The sequence below is a fragment of the Abramis brama genome (genome assembly GCF_963993115.1).
Source record: "Abramis brama genome assembly, chromosome: 8".
Lineage (NCBI taxonomy): Eukaryota > Metazoa > Chordata > Actinopteri > Cypriniformes > Leuciscidae > Abramis > Abramis brama.
Genome location: NC_139970.1, coordinates 20,888,536 through 20,906,726, shown reverse-complemented (window position 1 = coordinate 20,906,726; position 18,191 = coordinate 20,888,536). Strand labels below are relative to the sequence as shown.

Genomic DNA, 18,191 nt, shown 5'->3' with positions numbered 1-18,191 from the left:
CAAATTAGGCATTATCTCATTAAATATGCACGATTTTGCATATATTTTCGGTAGATAGTTCTGAACATATGATAAAGCCAGGTGCAAAATTCTTTTTTCATTTTGTTTACACACAAGATGAAAAAAAAAAATTCAGAGGAATTTCAGGATATATGCTTTCATTACCTAGGAAATCATAGCCTTAAAAAATCGATTTTCGCCATTTTTTTTTAATTAAAATGTCACATAAATCAAGCCAGGAATGATTTATTAACAAATCCCTCTGAAAATATCTTCAGAATACTGCTAAGTGTATAACTGTAAAGTTTGGTGTACATAGGTGCTACATAGGCTGAGATGTTTGTACTGGAGAATGACAAAAAAGTCATTTTGAGAAAACGGCAGTTAAAGATTTAAATAGCTCTAAATGAGATTTCGTCGTTAGCTTTAAATCCCCCTTTGGACATTCACGATTGGTTACTGATAGAAAGGAAATGCCCATATTTGGGTTACATAGCGTTGTGCAGGAGACTCAGAGCTTTACAACGATGCCGGTCATGACAGACTTCAGTAAACAGACGGAACTCGGCGTGTCGCGTTGTAATGCTAACTTCCTGGTAAATTCGGGAGAAACTTACTGCCGCAAGTAAACAAAATGTAATAAAATAAACATCTTAATGTATATTTTCAGCGTTTTCTTTATAGCAGCTTGAAAGAACACATATTAAAGGAGTAAACTAGCCCAAAATCTCAAAACTGACCACTGCATGAAAATCGATGTTTTTGCCTGCCGTGTCTCGCCTTAAATAAATATCTTTACCCAGCCTTATTTAGAAATGCTTAATTTTATAAGGTAGTGGTGGCAAAGTCAGCCATGACCACTGACCACTGTAATGAACACCTATACTGTAGTTCAAATAGCTCTACATCCATTGTTCTTCCACGAAGTCACATAGAAACTAGCTAAAAGGGTTGTTTTGAATGAGGAAAGTCTTTTGCCGTGTGTATATTGGAGAAAAGACGAAACACACATACTTACACCATCCCGATAATGAAAGTCAATCAATTGTTGGCATAGTCGACTGCCGCCATCGAAACGTTACTTTGCGAGAACCAAATATGGAAAACTAATGAAGTGTAATTTAAATTCTGCTGCATCCAGCATTTTACGAGTGTGAAATATTTCTCATTCAGTGTGTTTATGGGAAAAAGTCGAGCTAATAGGGTCATCCTTAGCTAATGTGTGGAAATGTGCTGCACTGTTCAATTCTCATGGTGAGCGTTCAATTTTTAGAGCCGTCGCACCCATCACGCCAGTACAGAAAATGACTTGCAAAAGCGGCCGTCTCATTTCTGTTTTAGTGATCCTCCATTCCTCAGAGGCAGTCATCCAGTGGACCCTCTTTCCTCTCTCACAACGTCTCCCTCTCTTCTCATCTGCACCTCCAGCACCTCTATAATCTCCTCTCTCGCTCTCATTATTCCTTTTCTTTCCTGTCTCCATCCTGAGGGAGGAAAGGTGGGAGAAGTCTGTCATCATTCTCCCCTGCGGCTCTTTGCAAAAAAAAAAAAAAAATCAAAAAATCCCCTTGCTAAGACACAAACCAATGGACTCCATTAAACTGCTCTGCGGAGCGCTGCAGAGCCCCTGTCTGAATATCTGCTGCAGGTATGGGTGTCATAAAGCTAGTCTCTCATCTTTTTAGCCAACATTATTGTAGGCAGAATAGAGAGAAGAATAAGGGTTGGGACATGATCTGGAAATTTTACAAACTGGTGTTTAAATCAAAGTTATGGTCACCCCACAAGAAGTTATGGTCACACATTGCAAAAAAAAATGCATGTGTGATGCACACACGTTTCACAAAAAGCATGTCTGGGTCATAATTCTATGGAAAAAGGAAAAAAAATAAACTAAAATTAAAATAAAAGAAGTTCCAATTATCAATGATGATTCTTATTACATTCACATTGCTGTAGTACACATATTTTAGTATTACAATTAAGGAAATAGAGTAATAAAATGTTTTCTTATTAAAAATTTTATTGATTATTTTCTATATTGATCATTTTCATGGAAACATTTAAGTATACACACACACACACACACACACACACACACACACACACACACACATACATACATAGAAAGGATTAGCTTTTTTCTAAATTGATTTGTTCTTTGTAAGTTTCATGAGAGTCATCCAACCGCTTAGCCACTCCAAAACAGTTATTGAATCTTCAACGGACGATGTAAACCGGGACAATTTACTTTATAACCCCCATCAACACTTACAAAAGAACACTGGTGTACTTTCTACACTCTTCATTAATGAAGTGACTGGCCTGCCAACCGGTCAGGAAAACAAATCGCCACTAAAGCAGTCATATCAGCGCATGCACCGTAATCAAAACAAAGCCATTACCGCAGCTGTAAACCTAAATCTAGCCTACAGGTTTATATCCTCACGGCTATTCATGCTTCCAAGGGAATCCAGAGAGAAAGCCGGTGGCATAATTCACTCGATTTTTTTTCCTTTTAATGTGCCTACGCTCAGGTGAATATGAGCGTACACCAAAAAATTTCAATTAAAAAAAACTATTCAAACTTTCTATTATTCATGAACTAAAGGGGACTCTCTTTATTGGTTATGTATTATTAATATCCTAGCGCTCGTATCAAAGACGATCCAATTTCATATCCAGCACTTGGAACCAAATTACAGTGGGCTTTTTATTCATAGTTGAATTGGACCGCGGGTCTCCGCTGGCCATTGTGCTGCCCACCATAGCTACAGTTGCCACGGTCACCTGAGAGCAGTCCGCCCTCATCATATTGAGCTCTTCAATACTTTCACTATTGTTTTTTTGTTTTTTTAAAAGCCATCATGTGACACAGATTTGGTCTGTAGCTGTGGCTGATGTATCAGATATAGAGCGCCGCTGATTAGATTTTCAAGGTAATGTTGGAACACGAGAGATTAATTGTGTTACAGTGAGGAGGAACATTGATTCATCCCCCAGCATGCACTTAGACCAGTCAGTCCACATTTCACATTGAAGAGATTGGTAGCACATGGATGGTTTCCCCTCACCTTAATATGATACATTTTGAATTTATACTGTTTTATATATATGGAATCCACTCAAAGGTACATTATGGAATTCAATTTGTGTCAAACATATAGAATATAACATTTGAAACTTTGGGGTCAGTAAGACCTTTTCATTTCTTTCAAAGACGTCTCTTATGCTCTCCAAGGCTCCATTTATTTGATAAAAAATTCAGTAAAAACCAGTAATATTGTGAAATATTGTTACAATTTAAAATGACTGCTATCTTTTTGAATATGTTTTAAAATGTAATTTATTCAGGCTTGCAGAGAGGGAGCAGCTCCGGCCTATGAAGAACTGGAGGCCCGACGGAGAGGACCAGAAGACGGCACACACAGAGTAAAGGCCTGTTTACACCAAGGATGATAACTGCAATGATAACAATAAATATATAGTTCTAAGCATCTTTCTAAATATAAAAGAATAACAGAGTCCACACCACAATTATAACGATGACGGCAAAGTGAAACGATATTGATGGAAACACTTTCAGAACGATGAACCATTAAAACACTGACAGCCAATCAGAATCCATCCTGCTTTAAGAGCTCAAGCATTAAAAATGGCAGACGACAATTCTGCAGTGCGCGCTTAGAATCAGGCTTGCCAGGTTTGCATGACAAAACCAGTCCCATCACGGCCAAAACTATCCCAACTGCTTCAACCCGTGGACTAAAGAAACAACCCACCCACGACAACAGTGTAAAAGAAGCACAATTCCGCAAAAAAAACTGAGGACTTGGCAACACTGCATGTCTGCTGGTGTGGATGCTAATAAAGTTATCGTTATAGTTATCTTCATAGTTCTCGTTCTTGGTGTGAATGGACCGTAAGACATCAAACACACACATCATCGATTAAACACACTCATTATCACACGGGGTCCAATATTTGCACTCGCCAAGCGTCAGTGGAAGTCGAGATTAGCTTTAGAGTAAATTAAATTTGGCAGGGGCTGGTACCTTTATAAGAAACAGGTTTAAGTTGAACAAATAATTATCAGCAAAAACAGGAAAGCTAAAAGATCTCTTTGACATGAACAAAACAGTTCAAAAGTTTGGGGTCACTGCATTTATTTAATAAAAAACAAACAAACAAAAAAAACCAGTAAAAATAGTATTTTGTGAAATATTACCATAACTATTTTTTATTTGAATGCATTTTAAAATGTATTTTATTCATGTGATGACAAAGCTGAATAAAAGTTTTAATTTCTTTCAAAAATAAATTACTGACCTCAACATTTTTAATGGTAGTGTACACTGTATACTATATAAACGTGTCAACTTATTTGTTAACATATTTGTTACCTTAATTTTAAGATTTTTGTTTTTTCGTGAGTTTTTTGGCAAGTGTATTCAGAGTTTTCCAAAAATGTTATACTTTTTGTCATTTATGTTGATAGGGCAGTATAGAAATGGCAGGAAATGATGGAGAGAACGCAGACAGAAAAATAATTATGGAGAAATTGCATAATAACTTGAATGTCTTACCCAGATCCATGCTCTTAGAAGACTTCACATGATTCTGCTGAACTCCGTCAGTCAAAGAAGTGTCAGCTGAATGAAGACCTGAACTCAGACTGGAACACACACACACACACACACACACACACACACACACACACACACAGAGAGACAGAGACACAGACACACAGGACATATATGCATTTCTTCAGTATCTCTGTTCAACAGTATAGAGTCACTGCTTATAACACTCGATTAGTTTCAGGATGGTTTGAAAGAATTATGGATTGTGAACACTAAAAATTAACTCAGACCAACTCACACCACAAACAGTATTTGGCGTATATTTCAAAATTAATATTTACATAGCTATACTGGGATACAGTTTGTTGACAGAGGAAGTATCCTCCTGCTTTTGCCATGTATTGACAAAAATTCAAGCCTCGTGACCAAGTGGTGTCAAAATGAATCGACTAATCGACAATCCCTACAAGGAAAAAGAGACGTGTTTATCAAATTTGGTCCAAGGCAAATCCATGTTACCTCTGCTGGAGCTTCAGGCTGTCCTGTCTATGAGGATTAGCGGCGAAGCCTTCATCATCCCCCTCTTCCATGTGACCATATCCCCCATTTGAAACTGTGAGAGAATGAGCAAACCACAGAGAGAGAAAAGCAATCATTAGAGCTCTGTGGAAATATTATGCAGGCTCATTTAAGAGGGGTCTGCTGGGGTCAGGCCAGCGGTGGAGAGAGGTGAAAGTCTGGCTCCAGCGCTGACACAGACAGACAGAGATGGAGACCATTATCAGCTCCAACACACTACAATCTCCACTCACCTTTAATGATCTTACACTCCTATGATAACGGGACGGGGGCTTCGGATTGACTTGATTTTTCTCTAAGCTTGGTTAAGCTTGTAAGAATGTGTGTGTGTGCCTGACAGACAGAGACTGTGGCTCTATAACTAAACATATGTATATAATTACTATTACTGGCACATTTATTCCTATTTTTCATCTTTATCCTTCTTAATTAGTCTTGTTTAATGTTACTATTACTATTACTATTAATTATTTATTAGTTTATTTATTTGAAAAATCAATTTCTTTTGTGATTTATTCTACTATTCTGTTTTAATTATTCTTATTTCTTTTTATTATTTTAATTTCTTCTATGTAAAGCACTTTGAATTGCCATTGTGTATGAAATGTGCTATATAAATAAACTTGCCTTGCCTTGCCTTGCCTACAATGATCCATTTTACAGTATATACAGTGCATCTGGAAAGTATTCACAGCGCTTCACTTTTCCAGGTGAGCCCAGGACGAGCTGGCCGCCCGGCCAAACTGAGCGATCGGGGGAGAAGGGCCTTAGGTCAGGGAGGTGACCAAGAACCTGATGGTCACTCTAGCCACGTTTCCATTACCCTTCAAATTGCGCAAATTGAAATTGCGAATTGAAAATACGCCCAATGGAAACGGCAATTCGAAAAATAAATATTTTGCAAAACTGCAATGGAAACAGTTTTTGCGCATTTACAGGTCACCTGACGTAGATGACGCGGTATGTTTGGACAGAATACGAGACAGAGTTCTTTATTAAATTCATATAAGACAAAAGAATTAAAGGAATACTGGATTCTAAACCTCAAATAAATGCCACAATCAAGACCTAAAAGCAGATATGAGGGAGAAACACCCAGAAACACCTCATATGTGCCGCTCACAAGTATGATAAGGGTCGTTCCTTACCATTAATGCTTGGAAAACACACATACGTCTCCTTCAATTAATAATAATGGCTAGTGCAGTGGCTGGGATATAGTACATAAACCTACCAACGTCCGTTGCCATGGTTTTTGGAATGATTTTACTTATCGCTAGAGGAAAGATGAAGTTTTAGTCGCATAACATCGGTTAATAGAAACGCCGTCATTTCGCAATACTTTTTTGTCGACATTTAGAAAAAAATCTCTAATGGAAACGCGCCTTCTGACAGAGCTCCAGCGTTTCTCTGTGGAGAGAGGAAAACCTTTCAGAAGAACAACCATCTCTGCGGAATCAGGCCTGTATGGTAGAGTGGCCAGACGGAAGCCACTCCTCAGTAAAAGGCACATGACAGCCGGCCTGGAGTTTGCCAAAAGGCACCTGAAGGACTCTCAGACCATGAGAAACAAAAATTTAACTCTTTGGCCTGAATGGCAAGCGTCATGTCTGAAGGAAACTAGGCACCGCTCATCACCTCGCCAATACCATCCCTACAGTGAAGCATGGTGGTGGCAGCATTATGATGTGGGGATGTTTTTCAGCGGCAGGAACTGGGAGACTAGTCAGAATCGAGGGGAAGATGAATGCAGCAATGTACAGGGATATTCTTGATGAAAACCTGCTCCAGAGAGCTCTGGTCCTCAGACTGGGGCAACGGTTCATCTTCCAACAGGACAACGATCCTAAGCACAAAGCCAAGATAACAAAGGAGTGGCTAAGGGACAACTCTGTGAATGTCCTTGAGTGGCCCAGCCAGAGCCCAGACTTGAACCCGATTGAACATCTCTGGAGAGATCTGAAAATGGCTGTGCACCGACGTTGTGCACCCATCCAACCTGATGGAGCTTGAGAGGTTCTGCAAAGAAGAATGGGAGAAACTGCCCCAAAAATAGATGTGCCAAGCTTTTAGCATCATACTCAAAAGAACTTGAGGTTGTAATTGGTGCCAAAGGTGCTTCAACAAATTATTGAGCAAAGGCTGTGAATACTTATGTACATGTGATTTTTTTCGTTTTTTATTTTTAATAAATTTGCAAAGATTTCAAACAAACTTCTGTCACATTGTCATTATGGGGAATTGTTTGAAGAATTTTGAGGAAAATAATGAATTTAATCCATTTCGGAATAAAGCTGTAACATAATAAAATGTGGAAAAAGTGAAGCGCTGTGAATACTTTCCGGATGCACTGTATACAGTTCCGGTCAAAAGTTCGGAAACTTTACTATTTTTACTGTTTTTGAAAAGTCTCTTATGCTCATCAAGCCTGCATTTATTTGATCAAAAATACAGAAAAAAATAATAAAAAACAGTAATATTGTGAAATATTATTATAATTTCAAAATAATGGTTTTCCAATTTAATACACTTTAAATTATATAATTTATGTATGTGGTGCAAAGCTGAAAATAAATTATATTATTATAATTAAATGCAATTATTAATAATGGTTGTTATCATGATTATTTGATGAATGAAAACTTAGAAAAGAACAGCATTAGAAAATAGAAAAAGAACAGCATTTATTTAGAAAAAAAACCTTTTGTAACATTATACATTCCTTTTGTCACTTTTGTTCAATTTCTTGCATCCTTGCTGAATAGAAGTATTAATTTCTTTCAATTTGTTATTAATTTTCTTTCAAAAAATTATCACAAAACTTTGAACGGTATTGTAAATAAAAAAGTGCAAAATGCTTATACCCCTATTTTCACTATATGTAAGTCCATTTATTCAATGCTAATAAAACCTACTAAACTGAAAATTAAATCCACTAATGGAAGAAGAGAGTTAAATAGTGATTGTTAATGAGTCTATATATTTGTTTGTGTGATATATACAGTGTTAGCAGCTTCAAATGATGAAACAAACAGCACAACAGAATGTGTAGAGGAGATGAATGAAACAGGAAGCACAGTTAGCAGGATGATGCAGTGAGTGTGCACTCGGTTCATGTCTCATTTGCCTAAACAGACTACACACTACTGTTGCCTGGCTCTCTAAAACCACCTGCTGCAGAAAAAGACACAATGAGCTGTTTCTGAGTGTGTGTGTATCACTCAAGGACAGTATATGAGAATTACCCAGAATTCTCATTATCTAGTTAATGTTGTTTTCAACTACTGTATCTAAAGCCCCACATGACAAAGACACAAAGACCTTGTTAATGTCTGTTAGGCCAAATAGTGCAGAACCGAAACAAAGGCTGGAGGTCTTTGTCTGAGAGCCAACCATGTAGAATTCAAAACAAATGCCTCAGATTCCCAGACACTTAGCAAACGCAATTTATAGACAATCTACAGTGTGAACACACTCATGAACAGTTCCGGAGACCTCTTGTAATCATTTCCTACATACTTTCCTTTAGTACAGTCAACTGCATATGGCAGCTAACAGAGTGTATGCTGGCTGTGAAAAAAAAGAAAAAAAAAACATATATGAAGTATTTAAACAATTTGATTTAGAACAAACAAAAACATGCCAATTGTTAATTTAAAAAAAAGATAAAAAATATTCAATAAAGTTCAATAACACAAAAATGTACGATTTTTAACTTCTTCCTGTAGGTTGCTGGGATATGGATAGCACGTTGTTCTCTGTCTCCTTGATGGAGTGTCTGTGTTTTGGCGAAGTGGAGCTGGATATCGGTCCTGACAATCACATAGATCAGAGCGCCCCACCCAGCAGAACTTCATCATTACTCATCAGACTGCACTGGGATGACTGCTTATTAGTATTATATATCTCATCTGTTTGTGTGCTGCACAACTGCCATAATACATCATGTGCACAGATGCATGCGTGCACGCTTGCACACACACATGAACATGCACGCACTTGAGAGATGAACTGATGTTGGAGTGAATGGAAAAAATGGATGTGTATTGCACACGAACACACGTACACACATTTGCAGCCATACACACTCACGATTATTTATCTGCTAAAGTGTGGCGTAGCCGAAATGAAATAAGTTGTTCCTTCAGAGGATGATGGATCAATGGCTCTTCCAGCTAAAACAGGGTTATTAATCCTAAACGGAGTGGGCTACCAGACCTCTAGCCTGCAATAGCAAAACACCTTCTTATGTAAAACATTAACTGAAATAAAAGCCATGTTTCTCTCTGAGAAGGCTGGGTATGAATCTATTACCACAGACACTGGACAGATTTAATATGTCACATCTGCGTACAATATTCATAATGACAGTAAGCGGAACAGGGAAGGCTTTGCTGCATGAGTATTACTACAGTATGACAACATGAGGCATTTACTGCCATACAAATATTTTGTGTAAAAAAATAAAAAATAATTCTCAGTAGAGCAGATGTCGTAATTGAAGTCACATCTTTTAGATTAGTTTTTAGTTAAAAGACAATTGCCTTGGCAAAGTCATCAAATTTCTCTAATTACTATAGTCTAAATTACTCTACAAAACACATGTGCATTAGCTGAACCAAATACTAATGAAAAATACTGGGGGGTTTTTTGTTTTGTTTTTTGCATGATTTGAACTTTTAGCAGGATTGGAGCTACAGCAAAAAGCTCAATTTTGTTGGGGATTTGACATATCCCAGATAACACATTTACTTTTTAAAGATCACTAGGAAGATCACCTGGAAAACATCAATTGTGCCCAAACATCAGATAAGTATCTCTAAAAAGCTAAATGTCTATTTAACTAAAAATAGATGTACATGTGCAGTTAGGAATGTTACCAAAAAATGTAGATAGTTCCCATTTTCTTTTCCCATTCAAGTAGATGGGAACTGGACTAGCATGGCTAGAAATAACTGATGAGGGGAGAAGTCAAGATGGCCGCCGAGTGAGATCCAAGACTTTGACATGTGTCACCACAAATAGCTATGGTTTCCAACAGAAGGCATACAAGGAACTAGAGATAAGTGAACCTTTCAAACAATTATTTGAGTTATTTTTGGAGCTATGCATATGCGCATAAACACATTTAGCTGCCCATGCATTCCAATCAGACACGCAACGTATCGTCTTTCTTTCGTCTTACTTCTTATATATGGCAATCATTTGGTACCATGCATAAAATAAATAGTATTATCATCAGATACATCACTGCAAGTACAGTGCTTTTTGCTAAGGATAACAAAAAAGGGCAGAGATAAAGCAAATAAACAAAAATATTCCTAATTTAAACTCCATAAACTCAAAGTTCATCTTCTCATGAAGGCGTTAGAGGGCAGAGATAAACTCGTCCCACACCAGAGATGGACAGAGTTCAGAAACAGTAATATTCATATCATCCCACACTTCCGCCCTCTCCTCAGCTCCCGGCCCACTGCTATCCAGGGTTATAATTAGAGCGATTCTCCCGAGAAGCACCACTTCAAAAGCAAACACAATACACATACATATGTACGAAATCATTAGCTTTCATTTACAGCTCAAACAACTACCAGTAAATTACTTCCCTCAGCCCAAATGGATATGCCACGCTAAAAAAACAAACAAAAAGAAATCAGCACGTAACGCACTTGATGAGGGCATTATGCATTTTAAATTGTTTGTTACGCTACGAAGCGAGCGGACCGCATTACTGTTGCTCCTGTGGAAACATGGCCTAGATAAAGCGCGCATCAACTTAATGATTTCAAGGTCAGGGGCGAGAGAAACCAACGCAAACACACAATCACAGTTTCCTTTTTTCCCGCTCTCCTTGCTGTCATATTTTCTGTGCTTAGGAGACAACCGTACCTAGAACCACTTCCTGTCAGAAAGGAATATTTTTTGAACTGCATATATTCATGAACGTGAGAGCATCGGTCTATCAAGGAAATAAACAACGGTGCAGAAGCGTGAGGTGTCAGGGAGGGGGAGATATGAAGCTGATGCAGCTGATATTGGACTATTTGTTTTATTTCCTAGCATTGTGCTCATTGGGAATCCCAATGAGTACAGTGTGTGCGAAATGCGCTCCTCTGGAAAAAGCGGCAGACGAGTAAAGCAGGCAGCTCCATTTTAAGCCCCTCTCTTTCTCTCTCGATCTGCCTGTCTTTAGTTGTGTTGAAATCCTGCAGGAGGAGTGTTACTCTTTCATGTTCGGTTAAAGGGATGGTCCAAACGACAGGCTATGCACATAGGCATTTCACATGAAAAGAATTGCAAATGTGCCCCAATTCTCAGACGAGTTAAACTTCCAGTTCTTAATACAGCTGTGATAAAAGAGTCTTTCCAGGCATGAAAGAGAGCGAAAGAAAGACAAAGAAAGATAGCGCATGTATGACAACCACACTGTATCGATAGTGACAGACATTCATGTACAAACACATTTCCAGTATGGCACATGGACAGACTGCTCTGTCACAAAACCTAGTTAACGGTATTTAAAAAGGCCTCAATATATTTCAGCCCTCATGAGGCAACTCAATCCATAGAATAAAAATGCTGATATTAAATGCTATTATTAATATTATGCCTGCGCTGATAAGGCACTGATAAGCTGATAATTATTTTCATGTTATGTTTGATAATCGATAAATGACCAATTAATAAAAAATGTACACAATTTTGCTTAAATATAATACACTAAAACACTAAAAGTGTAAAATCAGTAATTTTAAACGATACAAGTGAATTTAGGATTCACAACATTACAGTGTAATGTACAGTATGAAAATTAGGCAATAATAGATATTCATTTTCAAATTTGCTAGATCACATTTAACTGTTAATTAATTATTAATGTCTTAAAGATTAATTAGATGATGGCAAAGGTAATATAAATGTAATCAGTAGAAATTATCATGTTCAAGTAAATATCTATTATTGCCTAAATTTATCCAAAATTGACAGAAATATATAACCGTTCAAAAGTTTGGGGTAGGTAACATTTTTTTATGTTTTTGAAAGAAGCTCCCCATGCTCACCAAGGCTACATTTATTTGATCAAAAATACAGTAAAACTAATATTGTGAAAATTATTATTATTATTACAATTTAAAATAACAGTTTTCTATTTGAATATATTTTAAAATGTAATTTATTCCTGTGATGTTTCAGCATCATTACTCCAGTCTTCAGTGTCACATTATTCTTCAGAAATCATTCTAATAAGCTGATTTGCTGCTCAAAAATCATTTCTGATTATTACCAATGTTGAAAACAGTTGTGCTGCTTAATATTTTTGTGGAAACCGTGATAGGTTCTTTTTCTAAGGATTCTTTGATGAATACAAAGTAAAAAAAAAAGCATTTGTTTCAAATAGAAACAATTTTGTAACAATACACATCTTTACTCTAACTTTTGATCAATTTAATGCTTTTGTCAAGTCACAAATTAGCCATGTTGTGTTTTCAGATATCAAAATTAGTTTTGACCACATTTAAGTCAAAATGAAAAGTCAAACTTTATCAGTCTAGCTGATGAACAGGCAATCCGCAAGCAAATGCGCTGCAGACGACAGAATATATATTAGCACTAGATATCTGGGTGGCCTTCTCCTTGAAAGTCTCATTCCCGCACGGAGCGACTGTGAGATAAAGACACAGCGGGCCCATCACTCACCCGCGCATCGCTCATAGATGCTGTTCATCACCATGGGGGGCTGAGCGCTGCCGTCTGATTGGCCGAGGTGCCCTGCCTGTCCCACGCAGCTATCAAAGGATCGATTGAGAATTCGCCGTGCTTCCTGGAACTCCTGCGAGAGAAAATGAGAGAAGCCGTGTCACCGTATCGATTTTGCTTGTGAATTATGGAAACAGAAGAGGCAAATCTGAGCGCCGGCATAGGTAGACTTTCAAATAGCAGGCCGATCGTTACGCCGGCTTCGGCATTCATCACAAAACAAATACCACATTGAGACTCAGGTTTTGGAGGAAGGAAGAGAACAAAGAGATGAAAACGGCGCAAGAATCTGCTCCTGGAAGAGCTCTTAATTCATCTGATTAGTCTAGATGTCAGTGGCATGAAGGATTTAAGCCACTCACACAGATGTTACAGATTTTCTGTCTCTTTCCCCAAGAGAGAAGAAAAAAAAAAACAGAATGGTAATTCATTTCATTATCTTGCCCCCAGGCCTGAAGCGCCACTATGAAATATGTTAATTCGATTGGCAGATTTGGAATGCTGGAGAGAGACAGGGTGCAGCGCATCAGATGGGTCTTCTAATGGCCTGTTCGGATGCTGCACGTTGCCGGCATTTGGCTAACTGTGGATCATTAGGAAAGCAAACTGCTCGCATAAAATATTGTAAATAAATTGTGTGTGTACGATTTTTTTTTAAGGACCTGAGGGTATGAAGGTCTGAAAACAGCAATTATGGAGAAGGCCAAGAAGTCATGTCTCCACTGGAATAGAGGGCACCTGTTCAGCACTGTTATGTTTAAACATTCATGTTTTAATGTTAAGTATTGGCTGAGGTGACCGGGCAATATGTAGAAGACTAAAGGCTGGAATATACTACATGACTTTCAAAATCTGAACAGATTTAAAAACACTAGGCATCATACACTTGCCAACTTTTAAAATGGCTACAGAGGAAAAACTTGGCATCATACACTAAACAAGTGTGGATCACACCCGGCTTTCAAGTCGTTCTGAACACAAACTAGCGCAGAAACATGGACTTCGCTGCTATGAGATGCATGACGAATTAAATTGTTCAAACATGTCAGTCTGTGAAGCAAAAAAATTCAGAATCCGCGTCCATCATACACTACGTGATTTTCTGTGAAATCTGTCAACCGCGACTGCCCAAAATCTGCAGACTGGCTCTGACTTTTGGAAACTAGCACCAATACATCCAGACTGCAAATCAGGGCAAAAATCTGTGTAAAAGTTGTGTATTATATTCCAGCCTTAGTACAGCAGCAAAAACAGTCTGTTTAAATTAAACGCTAAAAGCCCGGGTATCTTTCATTTTCCACGTTCCGCTCCTTCTCGCGCGTAGTCGTGTCTGCAGAGCTTTCAAAGTTCACTCAACCACAGACGGACGCGTTCGACAATTGCTTTTTCATATTCTACCAATCGCCAGAGGGCAGCACTGAGTCGTATCATTTACAGGACATTCGCTCGGAAAGATAGAAGAAAAGAAACAGATCCACCATTGCATGCAAAGTTTAGAACAAGAACTAGTGCTGCACGATTAATCATATCGCAATCGCGATGTCAAGCCTACGCGATTATATGACGCAAAATGCTGCGATTTTATATTAAATAAACAAATTAGCGCTGTTAACGCAATTAACGCAGCATCTGTTAATTTTTGGCATCCTTTGGCTAGTGTTACATGATCCCGCTCTTATTCATGCAAATGCTTTTAAACCATTCATGCGCGATAAGAAAAAAGAAAAAAAGAACGCATTGCCTGTGAATGTCCTGACTGTGGACTCGCGCTGATATCGTGCGTGCGCACAAAACAGCATGCCAGAATACAGTTCTCTTTCCAGCTTGAACGAACAATAACACACACAATTATGCCAAAATGTCTTTTTGTCGAATATCTTCATAACATAAGAGTAGTCTTATGATGAACGTGAAGAGTTGTGACTCGTGAGAGAATGAGGCGCGTGTGAGATCCGCGTCTCTGACAGCAGCGGCTGGTCTTAAAGGGACAGTACACAGTAGCCACTAATTATATCTGTCGCTAAAGTTAATCAAAGAACAAAGGGAACAGAGAAAAACACTCACTGCTCTTGACTAAAGAACTTTTTTCTAGGGCTGTCAAAAGATTAATCGCGATTAATCACATCCAAAATAAAAGTTTGTGTTTAAATAATATATGTGTGTGTACTGTGTATAATTATTTTGTATATATAAATACACACACATGCATGTATATATTTAAGAAATATTTGCATACATATACTGTATATATTTATATATAATTTATATTTTATATAAATATAATTTTTTTATATATAAATAACACATTTTTCTTAAATATATACATGCATGTGTGTGTATTTCTAGATACAAATTTAATTATACACAGTACACTCACATATATTATTTAAACACAAACTTTTATTTTGGATGCGATTAATCGCAATTAATCTTTTGACAGCCCTACTTTTTTCTTTAGGCAGATTATCACTAATCCATGTGTGCATTTATTTTCCTTGAGAACCAAGCAAGTTGACTCATGAAACCATTTGTTTATTATATCGCAATCGCAACATTGACCTCAATTATCGCAATATGACATTTTCCCCAAATCGTGCAGCCCTAACAAGAACCAAAACAAAAACAATGGAAGCTTGAACAATGGATGACAAATATGCTGCTTTGTTTACTGTTCTTGGAAAAGCATGTTGTTCTGACAAATTCTTTGACAAACTCTTCTTCGACTACTGCACAGTACACCACTGTGCATATTGCATATATAAGTGGACTTTTCTGTCTCAATATTCACAGCATACCCTCCCGGTGACAAAAATGACATCACACGGACAGTGCGCAGACCGTTGCGGAAACCAAAAGGCTGTAATACTGTAGAGACATACTGGACAATTGTTGTGTAGAACTAAATTAGTAGTGTCTTTGGTGCAAGAAAGCTTGACTAACATCTTAAGTGTCATCTTAAACGTAACTTTGGGGGAAAATCAGATGGTAGAGAAGTGTATAATGTGGCCCTTTTAATGTCAGCGCCAGTAAGAGCAGGTCTGTGGAGGAGGTGGCCTGTGGGGAACAGAACGCAGGCTGCCAGGATAGGAAACAGTGATGGGGACTAAATGAGATTACAGAAGGGGATCAATGAGGATTCCCCAGCCAACTTTTCCATTTCCCTTATAATATTTATCAGAATAAAAAAAGGAGGACACAGAGCTTGCAATTTTGAGAGGATGAGATTCTGAAAACGCTGTTGAATCAATAAAAATTAACAGGAAATGTTGGGGTTGAGAAGAGGGAGTGTAAAAAGTGTAGTGTAGAGTGTTTTAGGAGGTTCATGCTGTGGATGGAGGGATGTTGGGATGGAAATGTTGTTTCCTAACTCATCCGGACAAGACCACAGTCCTTTAGTTAAGGCCAGAATGCACCTAGTTGGGACAACTGTCAATGTGTGGTGTGACAAACTCAGCCCAAAATAACATATTTATTGCTTAACATACAGCTATTTTGGACCAATGAAATTTCACTGTGATGAAACCAAAACAAAGCAAAGCAAACAACGTCTTGAAGTTCGCAGCTGAATTCAGAATTGAATTGAGAATGCCTTGTAAACTAAATTAAGGCAGCAAACCAAAATTCTAATTTAAATTTCAAATGAATAAAACCACTGTAAATATAGAACTAGGGAATTTTCTGATATACTTTTACAATTTGTATATAATGTAATAAAATTATGTCAATATCTATCTTATAAAACTGAAAATGTGTGAACATTTTGTAATGCTGTGCAACCAAATTATTTGTGGCTGTATTCCATTTAATAATCATAATAAAAAAAGCATAATTTGTTAACATTTTTGAGCAAACCTTAGTGTTCCTGACTAATAAAATGCATTTGTTGTTTCTTAGTAAATTATTTTCCTAACTTTGTCATTCCAATTCAGCTTCCTATTAGGTGTGGCCAGTTCAATTCATATTCACACTCATAGCACACACCAAGAACAATAAATAGAAAAAAAAAAACTATAAAAAAATATATATTAGCATACACAGCAATGGTTCTGTTTACGTTCCATTTACTTTAAGTGTGCTGCAGTTTTGTCGCCTGCTGCTTTTAATGCTTGACGTCGGGTGGATTCTGATTGGCTGTATTTCTCGTTCATCAGCTGAAGAAAAAAAAAAAAAAAAAATCTGAAAGTGATTCCAACAAAGCTGTGGTGTGGACTTCCATATTCTCCTAGAATTAGAACAATTATTAAAATGTTATCATTATAGTATTTCCTATTAACGTCGCTTTATATTCATAATTCTGCACAACCCTACTGGTTAGGACCGTGCTAAACTGAATGAACCAGCACAATTTGGGTAACATTCTGTGTTTGTGGTCCAGTAAGCTTTTTGTGACGAGAGGTCAATCAGTATTTAATGTATAGACAGGCTGAGAATGACACAAGACGACACTGGTCAAAGGGATGAAAGGTACGTCATTTCCCACAGCCTCTATCTTAATGTGTTCACCATCCTCAGACACTGGTCTCTCTGTCTGTTAGCCTCATCTACACCTCTCTGCTCGAGGTCCCATTCACAAAAACTCCTCAGACTCCACTTACGTCTTAATCAGCATCACAAAGCGTACAGTTCAACATGCTGTTAAAGACAAAAGTGGCTTGGCAGGTCTGAGCGACCGCCTGCAGCACCAGCAAACTTCACAGCGATCCTCTGGCACAGTCTCTAGGGCACAGATCATGTGGGCTCTCCCTGGGCTACTTTTCATTATTAATGCCCACGCTGTAATGAGATTATGACAGGGTTGTTTAGATGGCTCTCTGAGAGAAACAGTGAGAAGGATTGATTAGATCAGACTGTGGTATAATAGTGTTTAGTCTGAAGAGAGAAGAGAGATGACGCTGCCATGGCACAATTCCATAAAAACATTATTTCCAGTATTATTATTATTTTTTTCAGATTATTAAAATATCTGAAATAAATAAATAAAAATATATATTTGTTAAAAATATTTATATATATATATATATATATATATATATATATATATATATATATATATATATATATATATATATATATAGTTATATATATAACCACAATTTTAAATAAATATTATATACTAAATGTAATATATTGCATTTTTTTTATGCACCAGTATTAACATGCAAATGTTTGTTTATTTGAATCAGAACTTCTATTTGAATCATTTTATTGAACTGATTCACAGACATGAAAATGCACTTACCAACACCCACGAAAACTGAGGTTTAAATGAGA

General features: G+C 37.3%; 1 protein-coding gene across 3 annotated transcripts in view; it reads right to left on the bottom strand.

Moving 5' to 3' along the window:
• pard3bb (par-3 family cell polarity regulator beta b) overlaps nt 1–18,191 on the bottom strand; it is a 325,627-nt gene that overhangs the window by 136,711 nt on the left and 170,725 nt on the right. For all 3 annotated transcript variants that reach the window (XM_084121943.1, XM_084121945.1, XM_084121944.1), the window contains exons 14-16: nt 12,861–12,993; nt 5,103–5,196; nt 4,587–4,675 (exon numbers count right to left, since the gene is read on the bottom strand). In XM_084121943.1, the coding sequence (XP_083978069.1) occupies nt 4,587–4,675; nt 5,103–5,196; nt 12,861–12,993 (316 nt within the window). The remainder of the gene's footprint in view (nt 1–4,586; nt 4,676–5,102; nt 5,197–12,860; nt 12,994–18,191) is intronic.